At 47.6% G+C, this 9716-nt stretch overlaps 1 protein-coding gene across 1 annotated transcript; it reads left to right on the top strand.

Moving 5' to 3' along the window:
* Window positions 1–846: 846 nt before the first annotated feature.
* LOC126704046 (uncharacterized) lies at window positions 847–9451 on the top strand. Its single transcript, XM_050403086.1, has 3 exons — window positions 847–938; window positions 1020–1445; window positions 9440–9451. Exons 1-3 carry the CDS (start codon window positions 873–875, stop codon window positions 9449–9451), a joined length of 504 nt encoding a protein of 167 aa, XP_050259043.1. The 5' UTR covers window positions 847–872.
* Window positions 9452–9716: the final 265 nt, after the last annotated feature.

Here is a 9716-nt window from a genome sequence, read left to right as displayed (position 1 = left end):
TGCGTGCGGCCCATCTGGTTCTGGGTTACCAACCTCTGAGCAGCGCTTTTCAGGCAGTCGGTCACGCTATAAGGGCTGGCAGTCCGAGGCTGGCTAGAATTGACGTGTCCCAGGACGGATTCCTAGCTGACCACGATTTGCCACCAGTTGTGTTGCCAGGTGTCAGAAATCCCTACTTAGCAGAGCAGCTACCTTCGGTGAACGAGCCTGGCGCTGCTGCTTTGGTTGAAGAAGAGGCTGAATCATCTCGTCTTTCCCTTGAGGAAGAGATAGATAAGTTTTATTTCGAGGAGGAAATTCAGCAAAACCTCTTGGTGGAGCTTTCTAATCCCGAAGCAGAGCAGGACCAACATTCCGCAATTGGTATTCCCTCAATCGTTATCTGCTCGGACGATACTTCAGACGAAGAGGTAGAGCCCATGGCAGGAAAGGGAAAGACTCTAAAGGAGCTGATGTCCTCCCGAAGGAAAGGTCAGTCCTCAAAGGTTCAGTCATCGAAGGGACCAAGTCCATCAAAGGTCAAAACCCTTCCCCCTGTGGTCCCTTTGGGCGTCTCGGACCCTGGCCTTAAGGTTAATCCGGACCTGAAGAAGAAGAGGCCGGTTGACACTCCTGAGGAAGGTGAGGTGACTGCCCAGCCGACCAAGCAGTAAAAGACTACGAGGGCGCCAAGGAGCAGAAGGGGTAACTCCTCGGAGAGCCGGGATGAGGAGAACCTTGCTGAAGTTCGCGCCTCCCCTCGTACATGGAATCCCAAGCTGGAGCTGGATGGGGTTGCCATCTCCTACAATGCTTCGGTCCGAGAGTATAATCGAGGCCGGGCAGGGTACGTGGCAGATGCCTTAGAGCAACCCTTACTCCTTCCTCGGGACATGGAGGCCTATAGGCGATTCTCTCAGCCCGAGCTCTTCCTATCCCTAAAAAGGGATCTCGCGTTGGTAAGTAATCCTTTTACTGTTCTATCAATTTATTTACCCCCGTTAGATTTCTTTCTCAAAGCAACCTTGTTTCGTTCGCAGATTACTCAGCAGGTGTTCGTGGCTGATGAGTTCTGCCGCGATAGCCGTAGTCGGGTTGAGGCTGAGACCCAGGCTCGGGCGGAGATGGAGAAAGCCTTGGGATCCCTCAAGCACGAGCACCTCCAACTCACGGACGAGTTCAAGGTGTCGGAGAACCGGCGCAAAAGTGCAGAGGCTGGTTTAAAGAGTGCTGAGACCCAGGCGGAGGACCAGCGCAAAGAGCTGTACACGACGCAGCTTAACCTCATCACCGAGAGGCAGGCAATGCAGGATCTCAAGATTGCCCTGCAAAAAGTAGAGGATGAGCTGAGGCAGGTAAAGGAGGAGGCCCAGCTGATCCGAGAGGCTACAGAGGCCGAGAAGAATGCTGCTCGCCAGCTCGGGGCTGAAGAGACGGAGGCCAGGCTGTCTGAGGAGATTCCTGAGGTATGCAGGGAGTACTGCGGCATTTCTTGGGCTCATGCTCTCGACGCTGCAGGAGTTCCTGCGGATTCGGCACTAAGACTGCCCGAGAGCATCTTCTATCCTAGGGAGATTCGTGCGAATCCTGAAGATGCCCAAGTGGCTTCGGAGCAGGACCTGGCGGTGCCTGATGCCGTCCTTGTGCCTGATATGGCGGAGGATCCCGCCGCAGACTCTACCATCGAGGTTCCTCCTCCTCAACCCGAGCAGAAAGAAGATCCTCCTGCTCAAGCTTAGCCTTTTAGGCTTTCAGTCTCTGTAAATAGTTTTTATTTTTTATTTTATTTTATTTTTCTTTTAAATGAGAGTTATCCTACTTTCCCCTTTTTTGTAAGGACCTCTCTTTCTAATGTACTCGGAATATTAATATAAAATGTTCGTTTTGTTTACTACGGATGTGCGTTAGTAGTGTTCTTTTTTATTTCAAACATTTGCAACAATGTAGACACAGGTTATTAGTCAAAACAAAAACGGGTTTTTGGCGCTGCGCATTTGACGATTGCGATGGTACTAAACTGCGCGCACGCATTAAAATGATTTCCTTTAAGTAATAATCTTCCAATCTATCACAAGTAATAATTTCCCCAAAAGTCTGTGGTCCGAGGAGCCAGGCAGGACTTAGGTTCTGCTTAAAACTATGAATTGTCATGAGTAATAATTTCCCCAAAGTCTGTGGTCCGAGGAGCCATGCAGGAATTAGGTTCTGTTTAAAACTATGAACTGTCATGAGTAATAGTTTCCCCAAAAGTCTGTGGTCCGAGGAGCCATGCAGGACTTAGGTTTTGTTTAAAACTTATAAATAGTTGGCTTAAGTATTACTTTCCCCTGAGTCTGTGGTCCGAGGAGCCATGCAGGACTTAGGTTCTGTTTAAAACTTATAAATAGTTGTAATGTAGACTGGCAGACGGCGAATAGTCATAAAAGAAAACGTATGCTAAGCCTTTCTTATTAATAATAATACCTCCTGAGGTTATTTACATTCCAAGGTCGAGGTACAGCTTTTTCATCCAAATCTTCTAGGTAGTAGGCGCCTATTCCGGCCACGGATGTGACACGATATGGTCTCTCCCAATTGGGCCCCAACTTGCCCCAAGAGGGGTTCTTTGCGCTGCCAAGAATCTTCCTCATCACGAGATCACCTGGACCCAGAGGCCGCAATTTGACGTTAGCATCGTACCCTTGTCTCAGCTTCTGGTGATAGTAGGCCATGTGAATTGTAGCCTTTTCCCTTCTTTCCTCGGCTAAGTCCAGACTTCTTCCTAGCAACTCATCGTTATCGCTTGGTGTAAACGAGCTAGACTTCAACGTGGGGAAGTTGTTCTCGATCGGAAGCACGGCTTCAGCCCCATAAGTCATTGAGAAGGGGGTTTCACCGGTTGAACACTGCGGCGTTGTCCGATAGGTCCACAAGACGTGCGGTAGTTCTTCTACCCATCTCCCCTTTGACTCATCCAGTCTTTTCTTCAATCCGTTCACTATGACCTTGTTTACGGCCTCGACTTGCCCATTTCCTTGGGGGTATGCAGGGGTGGAATATCGATTAATGATCCCGAATTCACGGCAATACTCCCTAAAATTCTTGCTGTCAAACTGAAGACCATTGTCGGAAATGAGTGTTCTCGGAGTTCCGAAGCGGGTGATAATGTTCTTCCAGATGAATTTCTGGGCGTCCACATCCCTGATGTTGGCCAAAGGTTCAGCCTCCACCCATTTAGTGAAGTAATCGGTTCCGACTATTATGTATCGCTTGTTCCCCGCAGCCTTGGGGAAAGGCCCGACAATATCAAGACCCTATTGCGCGAACGGTCATGGACTGGAGAGTGGGTTGAGAATCCCTCCGGGTTGGTGGATATTTGGGGCGAATCTTTGGCACTGATCGCACTTCTTAGCGTATTCCTGGGCCTGTCTCTGCATGTTCGGCCACCAGTATCCTTGGGTGAGTGCCCTGTGCGCCAGCGATCTTCCTCCGGTATGACTTCCACATACTCCCTCATGCAACTCTTCAAGAAGAGACTCGGACTCTTCTGGATGTACGCAGAGTAAGTAAGGTCCAGAGTAGGAGCGCCGATAAAGTTTGCGGTCCTCTGATAGCCAAAAACGAGGAGCATTTCTACGTATCTTCTCGGCTTCTAGTTTTTCTTCCGGTAAGATATCGTCTTGGAGGAAATTCCTTATGGGGTCCATCCAACTGGGGCTCTGTCTAATCTGATGGACTTGGGTTGGGTTTCCGCTGATGGGAGCGGCCTTGACTAGATCTTCCACTAAGATCATTCGTGGCAAATTACGTGCCGAGGACGTGGCAAGAGTGGCCAGCGAGTCTGCATGAGTGTTTATGCTCCTGGAGATGTGCGTCAGACTGAAGGATTCAAAACTCGTCTGTAGCCATTTGACTTGTCCCAGATACTCTTGCATCCTAGTATCTCGAGCCTCTAGCTCTCCCATCACTTGTCCGACCACTAATCTAGAGTCCGAGAAGGCTTCTATTACTCTTCCACCCAATCTTTGAACCATTGCCATTCCCTGAAGTAAGGCTTCGTATTCGGCTTCATTGTTCGTAGCCGAGAATCCGAGTCTTAATGATTTTTCAATGACAGCGCCGTCTGGCGATATTAAAACTATCCCAACTCCTGATCCTCTCTGGTTGGCCGCGCCATCCACGTAGACCTTCCAATGCATGGTCTCCCCGGCTGAAACTGCGCCAACTAGTTTTCCACCCAGGTTTTTCTTCTCGGTCATCGTTTCTATAGAGGGCTCAGCAAACTCCGCTACCAAGTCTGCAAGGACCTGTCCTTTGACGGAGGGTCTGGGCATATATTTAATATCAAAAGCCCCCAAAAGAGCACTCCACATGGCGATCCTTCCTGTGTAGTCAGCGCTTCGAAGCACGGCTCGAAGGGGAAGCTGAGTCAGAACGATGACCGTATGCGCCTGAAAGTAATGAGGAAGCTTCCAGGTTGCATGCACTATCGCCAGAATTGCCTTTTCTAAGGGTAGGTATCGCACCTCGGCCTCATGTAGTGATTTGCTCACATAGTACACCGGTCGCTGCACCCCATTATCATCCCGTATCAGTACCAGGCTTACGGCGTCGGGAGCTACGGCGATGTAGGCAAACAGCACCTCGTCTGCCTCCGGACTGGACATGATGGGTGGTCGGGACAGGTAGTCTTTAAGCTGTTGGAAAGCCTGAACGCAATCCTCCGACCATCTAAACTCTTTCCACTTGTTTATCAGGAGGTAAAAAGGCCGACATCGATCCGCCGATCGCGATATGAACCGGTTTAATGCCGCAATCATGCCAGTGAGCTTCTGCACCTCCTTCGGGTTCCGAGGAGTCTGTAGACTGTTAATGGCTTTGATTTGGTCGGGACTTACTTCTATTCCCCTATGGGTGACCATGTACCCTAGGAATTTCCCAGATCCGACCCCGAATGAACATTTGGAGGCGTTCAGCCGCAACCGGTGCTCCCTTAAGATAGCGAAGACTGTTCCAAGGTCTTTCACGTGCTCGGACACCCTTTTACTCTTCACAACCATATCGTCTATATATACTTCAATGATCTTGCCCAGTTGTGGCTCGAACATCCGAGTCATCATCCTTTGGTAGGTTGAGCCCGCGTTCTTTAGCCCGAATGGCGTCACCTTATAATGATAATTTCCGATGGGCGTCATGAAAGCCGTTTTCTCCTGGTCCTCTAGCGCAAGAGGTATCTGATGATAGCCCTGGAAGGCGTCCAGGAAGCTCATTCGGGGGTGCCCCACGGTTGCATCCACCAATCGATCGATTTTGGGTAGAGGGAATGGGTCCTTGGGGCACGCCTTGTTCAGGTCCGTGAAGTCCACGCAGACCCTCCACTTCCCCGTCTTCTTCCTTACCACCACTGTGTTCGCCAACCATTCGGGGTAAAAGACCTCTTTGATAGCCCCTGCTCTTTTCAACTTGGCCACCTCGTCTCTTACGGCGCTAGCGTGTTCCTTTGAAGGGCGTCGGGGTGGTTGCTTCCTCGGAGTGGAAGAGGGGTTGACGTTCAGGTGGTGGCAGATGAGGCTGGCATCAACTCCAGGGGCATCGTAGGTGTCCCAAGCGAATACGTCGACATTTTCTCTGAGAAATCTGACCAGTTCCTCCTTTTCTTGAGAGGGCAATTCAGAGCCGACCTGAAAGAACTTCTCCGGGTCATTGCTGACAGCAACCTTATCTAAACCTTCACACCTTATCTCCTCGGCCAGCCCCTCGTCTTGCTTTGTCGAGGAGGCTGGTTGCTATAAGCTCTTTGGGGCCGAGGACTCGACCAAGGGCCGATGTAATATGGCGGCCACCACACACTTCCTGGCCACGGCCTGATCTCCTCGGATCTCTTCCACTCGTCCTCTGGATGGGTATTTCACTTTCTGGTGAAGTGTGGAGGTCACGGCCTCTAGGCTGTGGATCCATGGCCTTGCAACTATCGCGGTGTAGGGTGAATAAGCGTCGACCACGATGAAATTCACCTCCACCACTTCCGCCCCAGTCTGTACGGGCAGTCGGATTTGCCCCTTTGGCGTAACGAGCTTCCCCTCGAAGTTGAGGAGGGGGGAGTCATAAGCTGTCAAATCTTCCGGCTTCAAATTCAGCCCCTTGTATAGGTCGGGGTACATTATCTCCACCGCACTTCCAGAGTCTACTAATACCCTTTTCACATCGAAACCCCCAATCCGCAAGGTGACCACCAGGGCGTCATCGTGAGGTTGAATTGTTCCTCTCTTATCCTCATCCGAGAACCCCAGTATCAAGGAGCTTCCCTTTTTTAACTTTTTGGGCTCCCTTTGCCTGCCTTCGGAGGGAAGGCGATCCACGGCTAATACCCTGGGGATGGGTGGCCCAGTTCTTCCTGGTGCAGCGAGGATGACATGTATCGTCTCGGTGGGGGGTCTTAAAGACACGTCCCTTCGAGGTTCTTGTGTTGCTTGGCCGGGATGGCCGCTCGATGGGTGCAGCAGGTGACGTAGCTTTCCTTCTCGGACCAATTGATCCAGGTGATTCCACAGATTCCTGCAGTCCTCAGTGGTATGCCCGTGGTCCTGATGATAGTGGCAATACAAGTTCTGATTACGTCTGGCAGGGTCTCCAGCCATCTTTCCCGGCCATCTGAAATAGGGTTCATCCCTTACTTTCTCCAGTACTTGTTGTACCGGCTCTCTGAATATGGCATTCACTGTTTGCGGGTTGCTCTGCCCAGCCTGTCGCGGAAAATCCCTCCTCGGCTGACCAGGATTGTGACGTTCCGTCCTGAAATCATTTGCTTTAAGGGGGACAACCTTCTCCTTTCCCTTCCCTTGCAGCTGATCCTCCTCCACTCTCTTGTACTTGTCGATTCTATCCATTAGCTGTTGGACGTCAGTAACGGGTTTTCCGGTGAGGGATTTCCTCAAGCCATGCCAGGTAGGGAGACCGCTTTTGAACGTGCTGATAGCAACATTATCATGGTTGTCATCCAAATCGTTATACACCTCCCAATACCTATCCGAGTATGCTTTCAGAGTTTCTCCTTCATGCATGGACAAGGACAGTAGCGAACTGAGAGGTCGAGGGACTCTGGTGTTTGTAATAAAACGGGAGCAAAAAGCTTGAGTGAGCTGCTTGTAGGAGCCTACGGAGTTTGTCTTCAGGCTGTTGAACCACCTCATTGCCATCGATCCCAAGCTGGATGGGAAGATCTTGCACATTAGGGCTTCGTTTTGCGAATAGATCGCCATTTTTTGGTTGAACTGACTCACGTGCTCTACCGGGTCGGTTCTGCCGGTATAGATGACGAATTCCGGTTGGTTGAAGCGTCTTGGCAGCTTAGCCCCTTCGATTCTACTCGTGAAGGGTGACCTTGAGACCTGATCCAACGCCTTCTTCATGGCGTCGCTCCCCGAACCTTTGCTGGATGGGCTCTCATACTTCCGTATTGGGCGTGGTTCCTTTTCGTAAGAAAAGGTCTCACTTGGGGGGGTCCTTGACCTTCGTCTGTAACTCATGTCCTCCGCATTAGAAGACTCGCCTGAGTCAGAGGGAGATCGTCTTCGCTGTACACGTCGTAACTTCCTTTTCAAGTCATCTATCTCTCGCTGCATGGCCTGGTGACTATTTCGCCTCTGAGACACATGACTTCCTGTCTGAGTGTGACTCTGGCTCGTTCGGATAGTATGCACACTTCCCTCACGATTCCCCCTGCCGCCTGGGTTGGTTGGGTTATTTTGCCTCTGGGACTCGGCGGGTCGTGTCCGTTGGGAGTTAGCTTGGTGAGGATCCTCCTGGTGTGGATCTAGTTCTTCCATGCTCGACCGTTGCACTAGCTGATGCCCTAGCTCTTCCCACAGACGGCGCCAATTGTGGTTACACGATTTTCCTGGCCCAACTTATGTTGATTAGGCCCTGGCCCAAAGCGCAACCCACAATAATTATTTGTAGAGGATGGGTCAAAGAACTTGGCCTCAGTGAACTTGTTCGGTCTAATGCATGGACAATATGGTTTGCAAAAAGAAAATAGAAAACACCAGAATGGATCTTTCTCAAGTCTGATTTTACTTCTTTTTGTTCCTGATACAGTTCTCTCCTCCCCTTCTTTGAGGGACTCCACTACATTATATATTCTTCTTCTTTTCATCTCAGCCTTACACCTGTTAATCATCCAAGCATCCACTTGAGCACCTGTCCCATCAGACGCCCTCATCAGACCCTTTGTGAGTTGCAGAGGCCAAGGCGGTACTGTTCAGGAGTCTTTTCCTCATTAATGCGGCCAAGAGGGTGGTTGGGGCGCAATTAATGTGGTGGTAGCCTTCCGTGAGATATTTTGGATTTAATTCATTTTATATGTTGGGAAGACGAGCTGAAATGGTTGGGGCAAGTTCCTCGTCTGGGCTTCGTGATGTCCGAGGAGGAGTTACTCCTCGGACAGGTTTCCTTGGCGCTATTGGGGTTGAATAGCGCTTCATATGAGGCTTTTCTTTGGATAGGACGCTCCTCGGACGGGCCTGAGTTTGGAATAGCCCATCATTTTTGGGCCGGGCCCCACAATTAAAAACTGAAAACAGTCTTTTACATATTTTCAGTTTCCTTCACAAATTGATTTTTGAGAACGGTTTTTGTTTTTTGTCCATTTTGAGTTGCCAAACAAATTTTTTTGTTTCAAAAATAGAAAATTGTTTTTGAAAATAAAAAATAAGGGGAAAAAATAGTTACCAAACATACCCTAAGTTTCTTAGTGTTGAAACAAAAAATCAATCTTTATTTGAGTTTCATATCCAACTTTGCTCAGATGAAGCTTCGGTAAGTATAAAAGTTTTATTATTTATTTATTTTTTGTGTGTTTGACGGTAGAAAGAATGAAAATTTCTTATTCCAAAGCTTCTTTTGTGTGTGTGTATTTTTATGTTATCAAGTTCCAGCAAAATTTTATTGATATTTTTTTTTCTAATATAATATGCATTATGTGATTTTAAACTTTTAATGCATTGAAATTAGCTTAAGGTTTTCTGTCATGCTACGTGTAATAGAAAATTATAAATTTTATGCAGTGATCTACATTATGTTATAGTGTGGACAACTTGGCATTGAAGCGTGTTTATAGTATTATTTCAATTTTACAAGATACTAGTCGCTAACCTATTGTGTATAAAGATGTAAATTATTTTTTTTCTCTTTTTCATTGATTGTACATTCGGATTCCAGTTTCATAGTTTCCTATCCTTGATATGAAACAATAAATTACGTAATGGAAAATAGAAATCAAACTTAAGTTTAAATTAAAATGAAAAATCAAATCCTTTGCATCCTCAATTATCCATTAAATGAGTGAAACCCAAATTTAAAGAACTACTTAATCAATATTTCATATAAATTAAAAGACAACTTTAATGAGTTTTTTGTATCTTCTTTCTTTGTTGTTTCGTAGTAGTCACTGAATATGTCATTTTTTTTTCCTTGATTACAGATGTTGGTGTGAGTTGCATATCGCTTTGAACATCAAATTTTTTAAACTTTGTAGAATCACCTCCTTATTCACTTGATAAGTTGCTGTTATATTCATTTGAAGTATCACTACTATAAGCCTGGCAATAGAACAGGTTGAGAAATGCATTACAACATATAGAAGTTAAAAATCAAATTTGTAATTTTGCTATATTAAAGAATACGTACTTTTGTTGTTTTATCAAGCTCAATTGCTTTGTCATTTTCTTCAAAAGATTCAAAAACTTTCTTGATGGTGA

This window comes from Quercus robur, chromosome 10 (assembly GCF_932294415.1).
Source record: "Quercus robur chromosome 10, dhQueRobu3.1, whole genome shotgun sequence".
Taxonomy (NCBI): domain Eukaryota; kingdom Viridiplantae; phylum Streptophyta; class Magnoliopsida; order Fagales; family Fagaceae; genus Quercus; species Quercus robur.
This window is presented reverse-complemented; position numbering and strand designations above follow the sequence as displayed.

Coding starts and splice junctions, on each gene's coding strand:
- LOC126704046 (XM_050403086.1), top strand. CDS start 873: ATGGAGGCCTATAGGCGATTCTCTCAGCCCGAGCTCTTCCTATCCCTA. Junction 939..1,019: donor TAAAAAGGGATCTCGCGTTG/GTAAGTAATCCT, acceptor TTTCGTTCGCAG/ATTACTCAGCAGGTGTTCGT.